Source organism: Parus major, chromosome 6 (genome assembly GCF_001522545.3).
Source record: "Parus major isolate Abel chromosome 6, Parus_major1.1, whole genome shotgun sequence".
Taxonomy (NCBI): domain Eukaryota; kingdom Metazoa; phylum Chordata; class Aves; order Passeriformes; family Paridae; genus Parus; species Parus major.
The window spans coordinates 26,481,926-26,498,819 of NC_031775.1; the positions used below are offsets into that span (position 1 = coordinate 26,481,926).

The following is a 16,894-nucleotide window of genomic DNA, read 5'->3' on the forward strand; positions in this document are numbered from 1 at the left end:
TTCTTTTGGTGGGGAGCAAGACATACTTGGGAACTGGGTCTCTCTTCTTGCAGGAGGAAGTGGTCTTGGGCTATACTTGACAGCAAATTAGCATTGACATTTGACTTGTTTTGATCTGAGTTATTTACAATGGTATTATCTGTGTATTTTTTACATGCTGTGAAGATTCCCATTGCCAGATGCCTCGGGATGGCTGTAGGATGCAGAGCATTCCACAGTCATTACTCAGAGGTCATAAACTTCACATTACTTGTGGGGAGGAGGGGAGCAGGGGGAAATGGGCTAACAATTAAAAAAAAAAAGAAAAAACAATCCTAGACTTAGATTTCAGTGGGCTTGTGTATTTAACTGGAGAGAAATTAAGAATGTGCTTGGCTGGGCTGGCACTGTCACACTGTGGGGCTGATGACTGGAATGGATGCTTCTGAATTGGCTCTACACAGAGAAGTGCAGTCAGAGATAATTTCCCCAATGCTCTGGTCTGGAGGAAGTGCAATGGAGCAACTGCTCCATAACACTGCCAGGTCAGTGATCCCCAGCAGGGGATTGCTGCTTGGGATCTTCAGAGCTTGGGCTGGCAGGACATGTCCCATGGCACTACACTGTGCTGCTCTTACAGGGAGGGAGCTGACTGCCAGAGAAAAAGTGACTCAAAAGGGAGACTTTGCATTTTGAGTTTTTTCTGTTTGGGAAAATTTCAAGGGAAGTTCCAAGGCCAAATCATCGACTTACACTTGTGTATTTTTAAGCAGGTACTTCATGCACAGACCTTCCTTACTTCCTAAAGGAGTGAAGATGCCCAGGGAGGTTAACAGGAGACGCCCAGAGGTGCAATCCAAAGAAAGGACACCTCTAGCTGCCACCAAGTTGTTTTGCTGGATTTGTTCAGAGAGAAGTTTCTCTTGTGCAAGTCACAGCACACACACAAGACCACAAAAATGCAGGCATGGCCTGGGCAGTGAATAGGGCAGATATGAGCCTTGCTAAAGCATAACTTCACAGTGGTATCAAATTCCCCAACTGTTGCTCTTCAAGCAAGAATCTGAGTCCTCATCTCATCTGAGACTCAATCATTAAACATCTCAACACAGTACATTGAAGTAAAACCCTGGGAAGCCTTACCTTTGTCACGAGAAAGAACCTGTGTAGAATATCAAGGTAGGGCAAGGAAGGGGGGAGAATCTCAGAGGGTTGAGGAGTGGGAAAGAGGATGGAGAACCCTGTATGTGCAGGGCATGGATCCTGGTGTTGCAGGGGCTTTCTGGAAGCTCAAGGACTGTGCAAGGTTTATACTGCATTGCATCCTCAGAGGTACTGTGTGCTGAAGTCTGCTGCCACGATGGTCTGCTGGACCCGAGGGGTTCAGCACATTATGGGTGTGATAAACACCCAATTTCCTTGGGTGGCATCATCCCCCACCTTCCACACCCACACCAAGGCTAGGCAGCTTGAAACTCCAGATGATTATCCAACACCTAACTTATAATAGAAAACATTTTCAAGATGGGAGCTAACATTTTATCTGAATTTGCAAAGATCAAGAAAGAAAACCATTTAGCCTTTGAAGCCTGACAAAACCAGCATGGTCTATTTGACCTTGCTGGTATCTCGGGTCATTTAAAACCACAGTTGACAACAAAACTATGTGGTTTGCATGAATACCTACTTCTAGTGGCTTAGCTACATGAGACCTTGTGACAATTTTCACACCTGTAGCTGTCTTGCTCTGATCACTCGTATCTCACCTCTGAGAGCTCTCTTTGTGAGAGCACATCCTAGTTTGTAGGAGAACTTTGTTATAACTTTGCAAAATGAAAAAGAAAAACCAAAATTAATGAGGCAACATGAATCCAGAAATTAAGAATAAAGCTCCAAACTTTATTCATTGACTTGAGTACAACAGTGATGCAGATTACAGTGGCACAGGAGTGCAATATGTGCTGTTTGCAGTATGACAGTGGAAACACTAATTGTACAGAACAGCAACCCAGCTCAACTTCTCATTATGCATATAAGCAGACTTACTGTACAGACAAGACATTGATTCACTTTTACAGAGACTCAGAAAAAGAGACAGATGAATGGAAAACAGGGACACCTCCCCAAAACGCTGGTTTATAACATGGAGGGAGGAGAAAAGAAAAATAAAATAATAAAAAAATCCTATTGCCCAAATCTACTGATTTAAAGGAAAGTATACCTTTAAAAAATTAGTTTCAGTTTCCAAAGCTTAAAAAAAGCCCCCAGCTGTAAGGCCCCCTTACAGGAAGAGTTGTCCACAACAACCAAGCCTCAGTGCTTGGACAGGGCCGCTCTGGGAGTGACACACCGAGCTCCTCACTGTGGGCACACACAGCAGCCAGAGGCTTCCCTGGCTCCAGGGGCACAGTGCCAGTGAGAGGCTCCACTGCTGCCAGTGGGTTTGCATCTGGGGGGGGAAGTGCATTCTGAAGGTGTTCAGTGACTAAAGCCCAGGCAAGTGTCCAGTGGGACCTGTCAAAGCATCCTAAGGGAGCTAGAGACTCAGCCTGGTAAGGCACCGCTGGGATTCCCATAGCTGCTTCTGCTGCTGAAATGCTGCATCTCCTGATGCCCAGGGCAGGGTCCTGTGGGCCTCAGCTCTGCAAGTCCTGGGAGCAACACAGTTCTGACTGTGGTGATCCTGACACAACAGGTCACCCTTTGCCTTCGGTCATCTCTTTTTTACCTCAAAAGAAAGACCACAGTGCACATGGAAGTATTACCTCTTCACAAAGAGGAGCATTTTTGAGCAACCCATTAGCAGAAATCTATTTCCCTGTTAGAAGCCCTTTGGGCAACAACTAATTTGTTTTGCATACAGGCAAACAACATTAATGGCCAATTACATTCCCACTTCCTGCACTGATGCTTACATTAAAATTAGTAACACTTCTGCAAATGTGGGCATTACATAGCTCCTGCCAGCAGAGTGAACTGAAAACTCAGTATCTTTGCATTGTGATTAATTTTTTTTTGTGTTGCTTCTTGTTTTATTAAGCACAGAAAAGGTGTGTGGGAGAAATCACAAGGCAAAACTCACCAGCCAGAGCAATGCTGTAGCCCACAGTGATAGGAGTGTTTCTACACTAAGCGAAAAAGGTGCATTGTGCTACTGTCACAGTGCTCAGGAGCTCTCTCCAGCTCTTCATTTTGCAGCAATGGGGTAAAAATGTACCACATATTGTCAAGACCAGCCCTTGCTAAGCATCTACCCTGAAGACTATGCTGGACTCTAGTGGGTGTGTTGACAGGGCCACAAAGCTTGACAGGGCACAAACCAGACCAGGACCTGGGAAGAACTGAATGGGGAAGGGGGCAGTGGAGACATCCTCCCTAAGCATGGAAAGATGAGGGGCATTTTGGACAGATTAGTTTAATTCTTGTTTCCTGCAAGTGTTTTATTGCACTGTCATTACCACTGACTGGTGTTCCTCAGTGCTGAAGGTAACATTCAGGATGTGGACATCCTCCTTCACAAACACATTCCAGAGGAAAGCAATGAATCATGGAGTGAGAGAAAGGGTGGTTTTTGTTTGTCTGCCCAACGAGACTATGGATCAAATATGCCAGCATCTCCTATTAAGTCAGGAGGAGCCAAGATAAATCATTCCCAGAAGATTTTAGAGCATGTTCATATTTTTACCATTCTGGGGCCTAATTTTCCTGTTGCTTGTTCTAACAGCTTCATACCATTAATTTCAGTGTGGGTGCTCACATGCTATGAACTCCAAATTGACTTCCCCACAGTTTGAGACAGGTACTACAGGCTCATGCCAGTGTTTTCCTCCAATTCTGCCAAACATCACCCTGGCAAGCCCTGGAGAATTCAAGTTTATGCCAGCCCTCCTCCTTCCCAGACCTTAACCCTTCTCTGTCCATCGATATTACCCTACCAGGAGACACGGGGATTGTGGAAAGGGATTCACTTCAAAACATGTATATATGTATTGCTACTTCAATGTAGCAAACTTTTCCAGAAGAGGCTGCTGCTGAACTCCCTTGAACAGCAGGACATCTGAACTGCTGGCTGAGAAAGGAATTCCCATCTACAACAGGAAAAGGGCAGCAAGCACTTCAGTGCCAGGCCCACAGACTATAGGACTTGGGAAGAGAGATGTCTTGACAGAAGTAAAAAACGCTACTGGGGCCACAGAGATGTCTTGTCTCACATAAAGCTACTGAGTTCTCCCAGCCTAACCTTTCACAGCACACTGCAGTACATCCACCACAATCCACAATCCACATTTAATGAGCTCCAAATAGGGAGGGTGTGTGCCACACATGCACCTGTGCTCAAGGATCTACATCTGTACATAACCCCGTGTGTACTTAATCCCATGTGTACAGGTGGGGTTATTCTGCAATGCTTTGACTGGGCCTTACTCTTATATCACTCCTAAAGCAGAAAAGGAGAAAAAAGAAGACAAAAGAAATCAGTTTTTAGTCCTCTTGGTAATGACATTCTGTTGACAGCATTGAAGGGATTGGATTTAATTAGAAGCTCAAACACTTTGCAGGAGTTAGAGAAACACAAGCATGTACTTAAGGCATATTCATAGAATCATAGAATGATTTGGGTTGGAAGGGACCTTTAAAGATCATCTAGTCCAACTCCTGACATGTCCCAAGGGAGTATCCAAGAGGGGAATTACTAAGAACTGCTACTCAATGGATACCAGGAGAATGATTAATTGCTTACAAAGAAAATTCCCCCTGGGGCTACATTGTGTTTTCATTAGGTGGGAAGACCAGATGAAGGAACAGAAAATATTGCAGTGACAATCACTAAGAGCCCACTGCAGAAATCCTCCCTCTTCCGTGGCTGGCTGCAACGTGGGTTTTGTGGACAGATGATCCCTTGGGTGTGTCTACATGTAGGTGGTTGAGAATTAACTGTAGGCATGAAACTGAAGCTGGGAAAACCCTTCATGTTCCCAGTCAGGAGGAATAAAGCAGTAGTAAGTCTAGTGTAAAGGGCTGTGAAGTGACTGACTGCTCCACACCAGTGAGATGGGAGCCAGCAGTGGCCCAAAAATCCAGTCAGAGATGTTTTTGCAACATCTAAGCTGGCTTCTCTTCATTCCTTCCCAAGTTTAAGCTGCAGTTTTAAATTCTCAGTTGATGAGGCAGATCCAAATTACCATGCCATTCTTCACAGGCTAAGAGGCCGAGTTGTTTTGTTTTGGGGGTTTTTTTTTTTTTTTTTTTTTTTTTTTTTTTTTTTTTTTTTTTTTTTTTTTTTTTTTTTTTTTTTTTTTTTTTGCATAGGAGGGAGAGGTAAGAAAACAACCTGGCTTAGTCATTTCTGAAATGACTGGGTAGTGTGTTCATAGGTGCTGTGAGAAGTTCAGTAGTAACCTAGAGATGGGGACACAAAAATGCAGATTGGCAGCTCACATCCATGAGAGAGCAACTCTTCAGGTCTAAAAAGGGTATGGTCAAGGCAACTTGAACTAAAAGACCTGTAATGCCTCATACTTTGAGTGTCTGTAGGATGTGTGAAGACAAAATGTGGAGAATTTTAATAATTTAAATGCATTAAAATTCAAATATGTGTCTCAAAGTTAAGCCACACCTTGCAGGTGACCAAACACTGAATTTCTAAGACCCTAGCAGTCACAAAATCTGTGAGTGTAAAACACTGCTGTTCTTTCACTGTATGGATTTGATTTCAGCAGTCACTCAAAAATGGATTTCAACCTGCCTGAGCCCCTGACTCTCCCATTTACTTCTCAGAGCTCCTCTAAGAACCTTTCAGATGTGTGTTCTGAAAAAGGAGGTGAAACCCTGATCCCTGCTGCAGCCTCGGAGCCACCCAGAGAGCTCACTCACTGTGTGTCACAGTGTCCCCAGGGACTTCTGTTGAGTAGGGATGGTGCCAGATCCTTGGTGGAATGTTCTGCAGCTTGTCCCACATCCCCTCAGCTCTAGGGACATGGAGCAGGTGCTGAGCCCTGGTCTGTCTCTCCCCTGCTGAATCTTCATCTCAGAAAGGAACCGCAGTGATCTGTCACAACAGGACTTCCTAAACCAGCAATGAAGAGGCAGGGTTTGGGCTGTCCTGCACAGTTTATGGTGAAATGTCATTTGGTGATGCAGAGAACTCAACACAGTGATACTGAATCTCAGAAGTACAAGGGACTGTTTCCTCTTCCTGACTTCAGATTTTAACACCAATGTCTCATACAACAGAAAATACAAAGGTTCTGATGTCTCCAGTGCCTGAAGGTTCTGCATTAAAAAGGAAACCTTGATATTCTTTGACAGACACAGAACCTAAAGGACCCTCTCCTATCAGGAGACAGGCTCATTAGTGCAGTTATGCATTGGCAGTTAAGCACCAAGGAAGAGAAAAAGCTGACCTGGCAGCCACAATGCATCCGTTCAATTACTTTGGTGCTCATGTCCTCCTCTGCATAGGACTTGCCCAGAAGCAGTTAAGGTATATACAGGCAGTTTTTCAAGCTGCAGCATATTGGAAGAAGACTGAAAGCAAGAAGGAGTTCAATGCAGCTCAGAAACTGTCTTGCATGATTACTCTGTCTTCAAAAACCAAGTCAGGCACAAAGGGAAATTAAAATAACCAAGGCTGGAGCTTTGATGCTTCAAGAGAGGAAAAAAAAAAAAAGTCTGTGCCCTCTTTTCCAAGCACAAGTGAAAACCTGCATTAACTAAAATGAGTGCTTGGCCCCATGCACTGTGCCATATTGACAACAGCTACTGCAGTTTAATCAAAAAGCCTCTATTGGCAGAGCTTGGCACCTTGATGGTACCTTTTAATTCAGAAACATTCCTCCCTAAGAGGGATGAATTTGCATGTTAGCTTGCAGAGAACCATCCTCCCTGCCGTTGTAAAATCCTACAACTCCAGTGCAGCCCGATGAGCTGTCCTAGTAATTACTAGCAGGGAGTTCGTCCTGAAATCTCTGGGTGCAAACCAGGGCACACTTAAAATAACATTTTCTCACTCTGTCACTCCCACCCCCATCCACCCACCTCCTGGAGTAAATTACAAGAAAACTGACTCTTCTCCATCATTCCCATTACTTAGGTGATCTTAAATTATTCAAAGGACTGGTTAAGCTCCAGCCTTATTAATTCAAGCAGAAAGTGTGGAAGAGAGAAGACTGACAACACACACACAGCAATTCACTTCTTATATCCTAGCAAATATTTACAAGGAGTCCATTTTCCAGAAATCCAAGTGGTGTGTCCTGCAGGTGAGCAGAGTGCCCACCACCACAGGCTGTGTTACACGAAGAAGACACCGTGTCAAAAGAGTGCCAAATAAGAAACAGTTGGGTGAAAGACTTAATGTGACCATGTGGATAAGTTACAAGGGGCTTCTCCTTCACTACAGACCTATGTCCCTCTCCATATATACACACATTAATACACACATACACACACACAGAGATAGATGGAGAGATATAAATACAGGTGTGCACACAGGCAAACACGCATACATATATATATATATATATTTATATATGTATATATTCTCTTCCAGTTCTTGGAGTGGTTACAACTACTTTAGTCTACAAGGCATCCTAAGGGCACTTCCTGGCTCTAGCAATAATGTCCATCATATTGTGGAGAGAAGTAAAGGGAATATCATTGAGGGAGAAGAACAGAACAGTTTCCTATCTTGTATAATATCAGGTAACAGGTTGGCACCTCTGAAAACTATCATTGCTGTTTCTGAGCTCAGATATTTTCTCCCTGCATTCCAGGAGGGCAAATGTTCATCTTGTTCAACTGCAGAGGTGCCACTATGTTGATTTTCCCTTTTTGGTGGATAAGTAGTTGCTTCCAAACAGTTTGGATTGTGTGGTACAATATTCTGCGCATCATTTGCTGTTGGTTTGTTTAAAGGGAGATTAAAAGAGTTTTGCTTTTTTCTTCATGTCGTTGCGTCTCCAGAGAGGTAACTTGTCAAACTCCTGTATCGTCATGCCAAATATTTCTTGAAAAACTTCAGGTGCTAAGTGACGCTTTAAAAAAAATTTAAAAAAAATTAAAAAAAGGAGGGGGAAAAAAAAAAGGAGAAAAGGCAATGGTCAGTCAAAGCCAGAGACACAACAGGAGGTTGGAATGCCTTAAGGATTTCATGTTGCTGTGTAAGAGTAATTGCTGGAAAAAATAATGCTTTGGCAATACACATATCCAAGTCCCCATGGACTTGGGTGCCCAAGGAGCCAATCAGGGAACTGTTTCATCTGCTGAATAAGCAAGAGACAGACAAATGATTGGTCTGAAGCCATCCAACAAGCAGTGACAGACCAAAGAGCAGGACCAGCTCCTGCACGCCCCTGTCCCAGGCTTTAGCAAGCCACCTCTGTGTACAGAAATCCAAACAGACCCTGGGTTTTCAGGAGTGCTCTGCAGAGGGGCTGCAGCTTGGCATGCTCCAAGTGCTGACAAGGAAGATGTCTGGCCAGGGTAACTGTTCAGCACACTTCTCTACTGCTGATGAAACACTTTTTGGTGCTGTCCTGTGCACAAGTTACTTCTTTACAGTGCACTGGATGGGGAGTCTCCCTGTGGCACTAATCTAGCACAGCATTGAATTCTGATTAGTGACCACATATCTAATAATAAAATGGGCATAAATCCAAATTGTTACCCATATTACCTGCATTTTTGTGTCTCCTTCCGTTCATCTTATCAGAAAGATTAACTGACAACAAACAACTTAAGCATCCCCAACATTCTACTGGGCTGCTTAAGTCTTCCTAATCCACAAAGTTGTAAACTATATTTGTTTGTTGGCAGAGATTTAGATCCTCTTATTTTTGGATATCAGACAGTCCTCAAAGTAAGTCACAGGACTCATGATGAGTTAAAGAAAGTTAAACTTTTGATCTTCAAGGATGGCTGACACTGACTTAGCTAAGACATGGTCCAAGATCAAACAAAGTATTGCTCCATTTCAATATGGATCTTATGAAACTTGTGCAATTTTGGGCTTTTATCAAATCTACAAATATATAATGAAAGGCCTGAAAACATAAGGGGACTGTGAGAAGCTCAGTCTATGAGCAGGGAGACAAAGATGTGGGAGATTGAGGGATGCAGTTGCTTCCTCCCAATGTCCGATTCCTCTTTCCCTGATTAGTGCTGAGAAATCTTCCCACATTTCTCAGGGCCCACATTTCAGTGTTTCAGCTTTCACAAACAACAAACAACTTCAGCAGGAAAGAGCATTTAGGAACTTGCTTCTCTTACCTCCAGCCTGGTTCTGTCTACATCTTTTAGTATTTTATTTCGCCCTCTGTTGGTCACCATGAGAATTTCATATGGAAAAATCTGTTAACAACGTATAAAAAGGGGGGGAAAGAGATATTTATATTTATAGTCTAAAGCAGAAAAAAATGTGTCTCATTTTCATAAACACACAAATATTTGTTTTATTTTTCAAAACAAGTATCAGTTGTTGGGGTTTTTTTCCTTATCTTTTTTTTTTTTTCCTAAAGTTGTATGGAAAACAAGGTGATCTGGACAGAACCAGAACTTGCTTATTATTGAACTACCTCATATTGTAAAGCCACAATTTTTATGGTGTATATACCACACCAGCTGGCTTTGTTCATGCAGAATCCTTTCTAGGCAATATATTTCCTCATCCATCAGTGTATAAATTTATTAAGGTAATTGCATTTGTCACTCATTGGTCTCAATAATGGTTGCCAGAATGTGGACAGCCCTAAGGACAGACAGTGAGTGGGCTTTAAAAACATAAAAATACATAAAAAAAAGCAGCATCCCTGAATAAGCAAGACATTAATTAGTGGGAGCCACTGCATTCAGTAGAATTTATCACATGGTCTTCCTTGCCTTTTGGAATAGTTAAAAAATTCAAACAACTAACAGAAAGAGTACTGCTTGGAAATTATTTCAGAAAATATTAAAATCAGTTTCTGGAATCACCCCTGGCAAATAAAACTCTGTTGTAAACTTTTCCTTCCCTTGGATAGACACTTCCATGCCTGGAACGACTTAGGAGAGCTCATGTTCTGTCTGCCAGAGCGTCTCCAGAGCCCTTCTCATTGCGTGTCTCTGCGGAGCAGGAAAGCAGCATTCCCAGAGCCCTCATCCAACCCCTGCTAATGTCAATGAAGTTTTTCTGGAAACTTCAGCGGCAACTGGCTCAGCCTTTACTGTCATTTATGGGTCTTGTCTTAGTTGCCCACTGGGAACAAGAGTTACACCACCAAAACTCTCCTGGAGAGAGCTGAGCTATTGTCAAATGCTATTAATTCCATTATTTCGGCAACAGAAGTTTGACTTAATCAACTTTTGCACAGTACTCAGCAATTAAGTTCATTCCATTGTTAACAATTATCCCAATGAACTTTAAAAAAATATAATAAATAACATTCAGGCATCAATGAACACACCATTGATTTTATTGTAAGCAATAATTTAAATAATGTGTGCTTACATACCAATTGTAAGATATGATTCTTATGAGATTCTGACATTGTCACAATTGTACAATTAGGTCTATACTTGGAATTACATTTTTTATGTTTGATACTAGAAATGGCTACCATAAACAGCATTATAGGAAACTAAAATGTAACTTTCCATATTTAAACAGGCAGAGTTTAAGTCAAGATCTACGGTCATAAGTACATTTTTATATTTAAATATTAACAACAAGGCATGTCTCAATGTGGGCTGGTAAGATGCACAAATTCTGTCCTTTCTGGAGAACCATTTGGTAATATCTGGTCATTCTTAGGATTATTAATTTTTATTTTTCATATGCTTCATGCTGACTCTGAATTGGCTTATTTTATTTTAGCAGGTGTAAGTTAATGTTGGAAAATTGACATGAACAAAAACTGCTAATTCACACATCCTGAGAGTTTGGCATCACCTTTATAAATAGCAACAGAAAGTGATCTATTATCTCAATAAACTTCCCATAAATTTTATAATTAAAATAGCCATTAATAAATAATAGATAAATTTTGTCATTAATAATACTGACAGAATTTGTCACCCAAAATAGCATCACAAATCATTGGGTACATCAACAGCAGTGGTGACTGTAAGAAGTTCTATTGCACTGAAAGAGAAATTATTTGGAGTACAAAGTAATATCTCAGGAGTCCCCACATTTTTATTTATATAATATATAAACCACATGTAACTGCACAGTGCACTGGGGTCTCAGCTTATAAAGCCAGGGTTATTGCCTTGTACAGTTTGCCTGGAGGTGACTTGGAAGCACAAGAAGCAATCTGGTTTGCAAAGTGAGCTCCTCACTTAACTGCAGAAATTCTGATCCCTGTAACTTTGGCAAAATCATGATTTCATGGAAGGTTCACCAGCAACAAATGTTAAGATTTAAAACACAGCCCTGGTTGAATTCCCTTTATATATTATATTCATTTTTGACTCAGGCATCTCTAGATATAGCTTTAAAAGCATTTTAATTTTTATCTTAAATTAAAATTAGCAGACATTGCCTCTTTTTCCAATAAATCTCCTGAAGAGTTTCTCATACTGGGAATTCAACTCTATGGACAGGTCTCAGGTAACCAGTGCTGAGAGCTAAGGAACAGATCCAGACAGACATGTAGGCATCTTAGTTCAAATCAAAGATTTTCCAAAATCTTTGGAATTAAGACAGCCTCACCAGTGTGTTGTGAGCCACAATATTCTGCAGCATTTTTTAAACTGGACAGGTCTGAGACCTTCCCATTGAGGTTGGCCTGGTGCTTTGACTGGTGAAAGCTGACAGAGAACCAGCTATGGAGCATCTTCCATAGCCGTCACTTTGTCCCTAGAAAAGCTTCCTTAACCCTGGAATCACAGCTGGGCTGCCCTCAGCCTGCCTGAGCACTAACACCTGCAGAACAAAGTCCAGAACAAAGGGACAGGTTTGGCACGTAAGGAGCAGGGACTGAGGTGACGTAAAGGAAAACAAGGGAACTAAGACATTTCCCATATTTTATCTGCATTTCACAGTAAAACCTTCAATGTCCTGAAGGAAAGTGAATAACATCTGCACTTGCCTTTGGCTCCAACATGTTAGGCATAGATACTCCTCTGTCCATTCTCATTCCAGGGACATGACCATCCGGGAGGGACTGCATCGGATACAGGTACACATCAGACACAAAGGTTACACACACAGAGGGTAAAGGCACTCAAGTAGTGGTGAAGACAAAGGTCAATTTTTTTCCCTGAGACTTCCTTCAAGTCTTAATTATTTGTCTTATTATTTCAATCATTGCCATGGCTACTGTTCACTCCTCCTCTGAGGCAGGCAGAGGGATCCTTCAGTCCTCTCAGCCACCATAGCTCCTGTCCCTGCTCAGGCTGGGGACAGCCCCTCACTGAGCTGACTTTCCAGCTTTCCAGGGGGACTTGGGAACCCCAAGAGAGTGGTGGGCCCTCTCCCACCCCAGTGACTAGGTGTTCTTCCCTAGTTCTTCCTTAGCGTTAATTCAGATCCCGCCCAACAGCACAGAAAGCACTCTTACACCTCTGGGCTTTCCTTCTTGTAATTTACTGTAACAGCTGAGGGATTTGTTTGGTTTTTTTTTTTGTCTCTACAATGGGAAATTTTTACTATGAACACAAACAGGGGTAGGGTAAAAAGGTGCTGTTTTGACACAGGTATTAAATCTAAGGAAGTAACATTTGGGGAACAATACATGGACAGCTCTGCTCCCCTCCCATAACCTTATTCTCTTTCCAATCATCATGATTTTGATATGTCATTAAAAAAAATTATCCAACTAATTAAACAATTTCTTAAATTGCCATTTCATATTGTGATTGTGCTGAGGAGCCAGGCAGACTCAAACCATTCTGAAAAAAACCCTGCAGGCAGTAATTGAAGTATAAAGGTTTCTATTTGCAAGCACACTTCTTTCTGGCTCATCTGCGATGGCAGCACTGTAGAAAAATTACTGACCAGCCATCTTGTCTGGAGAGCAAATTCCAGGGTGAAAATGAGGAGTTCAAAGCTCCTAGTATGAGAGAAAATTTCCTCTGGAAGAGACTTTCTATGTGTCTCTGGGGTCAGTGCTAGAGAGGCTGGAAATAAATCCACCCTCCCATGTCCAGAGAAGACCATTACAGATAACTCATACAGGAACAGACAGTGGATTTTACAGAGCAAGTCACAGAATGGGTGTGAGCTGTCTCAACTCGGTTCTGGGGAGGTAACAAGGAGGAATCCGAGGCTGTGCCTGTTTTTTGTTGATAAGGATCTACATTGGTGATTATGCTTAAACATGCAGGAAAATAAAAGCTATTGTCTTAAGAAACCCTTTCCTGTGGCAGAAATTCAGAGTTGAACAAGTAGCTGCTTTAGGTTCTGCTGTCAGTTGACTGATGAAAACCCGTACTCTACCTGGAAATCTGAAAAGCAAAAGAGAAATCTCATCAGCTTTAGAGTGTGGAAGGACAGGAATCAGTTACAATCTACCAGAGAATCCTTCTGTTTTCTGGTCTTCCTGATTTTTCCAAAATCACATCTGATTCTCTAAGGCCAGCAACATTAATTTTGGACTTAGTTTGTAGAGTCAAACTCTTTAAGTATCACAGTTATTTTCATTACCTCTTCAAACTTTCATAAATAATACTGTCAATTTTTATTTGGCACTGACTGGTACCACATCCAGCTGTAAGTCATAATGAAGATCATGAGCAGCAATGGGGATTAGAGGGCATAATCTCCCTTTCTTCACTGTGGCCCATTCTTTCAGACTGCACAGTGGATGGTAATTTTCAGAGAAATAAAACACGAAACTCACAGAAATCAGTTCATATTCCTGATAATGCACACGTTACTTGCTTTCCATTTGATCCAAAAAAAGTATGAACAAGGATCAGTTCCACATAACAGATTTAGCAAAATAAACCCAACATTTTTAACGGGTATTTGAAGTGCTTTGAGTTAATTGAGTTTGCCAGAGAAAATTAGAAAGTACTGAGCAAATACAAAGTAATCACATCCACAGCCTTAATGTAAAACAGCAGAAATGATCAAACATCACAGCATTTTTACATTTATTACTAATAGACAGTAAAAGTCTCCTCATCCTTACCTCTAACAGCACCACTCACATCCCCATAACTGTTGTACTGACCAAAGTCCGTAGAGACCGGCTGTAACAGGAAAAGAGGGACAGAACATAAATTCACAGTTCATGAGTTTACAAGCAGCTTGGTACATGGGGAGAAATAAATCACTTTAATTTTTTTATTTCCCCCTCAATTTTACAACATTTCTTGCACTGCTTTCTTATCTTTTTAACAAAGTAGTTTGTGGAAGGGGAAAATAGGTTTGGTCTGCCTTCAGGTGGTTTTATAAGAAACATTTATCAAACTGAAAACCCAAAACAATTGATATGGAAATAAATATGGATAATAAAAGCCACCTTTCATTTCTCAAAATCACCATCTTCTTACCCTATGAAGTCCATTTTTCCCATACCCAGGGAGAGAAGAGGTTTTGGAGGCTGAAGCATGTGCTGTGGAATGAGGAAGGGAAAATATTTTACTGGAAAAATCCCATGGAAACTAAGATACTAAAACACCTGAGGAATCACCTAGTACAAAACACACAGTTAAAAGAGCCAAACATACACACAACCATCTGAGACACACTGACTTTAAGAAACTCAGTTCCAAACTCAACACAAATTTCCCCACTTTCTGTAAGTTACAAACAGCTTTATCACACCATGGTGGCAGGCCATTAATAAGGGACACTGATTTTTCCAGGCTCAAAATCAAGGTGGTCTCCACTGGATTGAAAATAATGCTCACGGATCATCCATGGCATCAGCTTTGGCATCACCCCTGATTCCAAAAGGGAATTGATGACTACACTGATTATCCCTGCAAAGAGGGATGGACACATCTCAAATAAAGGAGTTCTCCAACTTGTTCTAAGATTAATAAAAAAAATATAAGCTCTGAGTTGGCAGGTAGACTCTGGCCCCATAAAAATTAAAGAGTGAGTGAGATTCACAGGAACCCTCTCCAAGGCCATCAAAGTAACACACATAAAACAGGGAACACAAGCAATCTTAGTTTGCCTGGCAGCTGCTCCAGTGGATGACTCCAGAGAGACTCATCTTGTCTCTTCTTGGCTCAAAGTACAGCTTCTGTATTACAATGGCTGGTGAATGAAGAGAGTAAAATAATACCCCCAGCCCTTCTCTGGAGATGTGAGTAGGCCACAGCTGTACATCAAAATGTGCAAGGAGGCAAAGAACCTAAGTCACCAATCTAAGTTAGCTTTAGTGCTTTTGCTTTGGAACAAAATACACCCAATTAAAATGTCAGCCCAGGTCAAAACACTGTCTGTGTTTGGAATATACAGCTCCACTGGTCAATAATGCTGGATTTCTGCCCCTGAGAGAAGAGACTAAACAGGGATATGAACCACCAGTGTAAGCAAAATGTGTTGTTGTAATTTAATAACCCAGGCTATTAGTGTGTGTGTGATGTCATAGTCACGGAACATTTCCCCCCACTCCTCATCTATATTAAAGCAGCTCTCTCCTCAAAATTGCCTGAAAATCCTCAGCCTCATATTTTTTCTAATTAAGAAACAACCACAACAGTCCTCCCCTCACCAAAACCAGGTGATGAATCAGGCCACTCTTTCAGGGCAGATCACCACATACATACACACATATCAAGCAGTCTTCCCAGCTGTCTCTCTTCTGGGACCACTGCTTGGTATGTGTATCTGTGGTGTTTACTCCCCACTGTTCATGATTAGCTTTATTTCCTCCATGAATTACCTGGAGAATCGTAACGACTGGCAGAAAGGGCTGACCTACCGCGACTCTCCTTTTCCATCTCTTCCTTCAATATTAACTGTCCCAGACCAGAGTTGAGCTACAAATGGCAATTAAAAAAACATATCAATAAAATAATGCTGACCAAGACAGTGGTAGGAATTGCTTACAGAAAGCAAAGGGACACTTTTTGGATGCTGTTCAGAAACAGCATGAGGACAAGCTTATAACCACCTTCATGAGCTGCTCCTCCTGCAGCTGCCGGCGTCTCTGCAGCTCCTCATCATCTTCCTCCCTTCCACTTGATCTGCGTCTCATGTCAGCTCCTGCTTCCACAAAACCACAGCACAGAGAGAGCTTTGTGCATCAGTTCAACTGCAGCTCAAAGATTTCAATGCTAGTCAAAGTCCTGGTCAGTTGGATTTGCTGAATAAACTAAGCAGTATTTTCTCACAAAGTCAAAAGACTTTTTCAAAACTCCTTTTTAATAAAACTCACGTAAGTAGCCTGCCCTATGGTTATCAGGCTTGTTATAAACTAAACAAGAACTTAAACTACACATGAGTTCCAAAACAAGCAATGGTCCTGGATACAGAAGTCATGATTCACCATAATAGAGAAAAGTGCTTATGTTGCTGGTTCCAGAAACACAAGGTTTAGTAACACCAGCAACTGGATCACAGCTGAAATCCTCAATTCTGATTTACATTTACACTTTTATCTAGACTCAGAGAAGTAAATCTGAACTAACATTTCAAATGGAAAGTTAAACTACATTAGTCTCCTAAATGAACACTTGTATTTGAAATAAACAAGGCTAACTGGTTCTAGTCTAAAACGGTTCTAGTCTAAAATGAAGTAAACTAATCTGATCCATTGTATTAAGCTAAAATATATTTAGGCACATGTGTTCTACATTTTAGTTCCTTAGCTTCTATTGAATATTTTTTATTTTCTTGATTATTCTTAAGAAATAATCCTGTCTGGATGCCAGGACAATTCCATGAATACATATGATGTGTCATTGCTGCAAGCATTTAGACAGCAGTTCTATTTTTTTCTGCACAGGGCTTTATATGATATAGTTATTT

At 41.4% G+C, this 16,894-nt stretch overlaps 1 protein-coding gene across 20 annotated transcripts in view; it reads right to left on the reverse strand.

The window, feature by feature from the left end:
* Positions 1 to 1,857: 1,857 nt before the first annotated feature.
* The window catches only part of ABLIM1 (actin binding LIM protein 1), a 192,517-nt gene continuing 177,480 nt past the window's right edge, over positions 1,858 to 16,894 (reverse strand). For 17 of the 20 annotated variants that reach the window (XM_015633102.3, XM_015633099.2, XM_015633104.3 and 14 more), the window contains 8 exons: positions 16,038 to 16,129; positions 15,807 to 15,903; positions 14,461 to 14,522; positions 14,097 to 14,157; positions 13,400 to 13,407; positions 12,051 to 12,125; positions 9,250 to 9,330; positions 7,489 to 8,015 (listed from right to left, as the gene is read on the reverse strand). In XM_015633102.3, coding sequence (XP_015488588.1) covers positions 7,902 to 8,015; positions 9,250 to 9,330; positions 12,051 to 12,125; positions 13,400 to 13,407; positions 14,097 to 14,157; positions 14,461 to 14,522; positions 15,807 to 15,903; positions 16,038 to 16,129 — 590 coding nt within the window. In that variant the 3' untranslated portion in view covers positions 7,489 to 7,901. Of the gene's footprint in view, positions 8,016 to 9,249; positions 9,331 to 12,050; positions 12,126 to 13,399; positions 13,408 to 14,096; positions 14,158 to 14,460; positions 14,523 to 15,806; positions 15,904 to 16,037; positions 16,130 to 16,894 lie in introns of all 20 variants that reach the window. The other 3 variants (XM_015633098.3, XM_015633090.3, XM_015633086.3) reach the window with 2 other exon arrangements.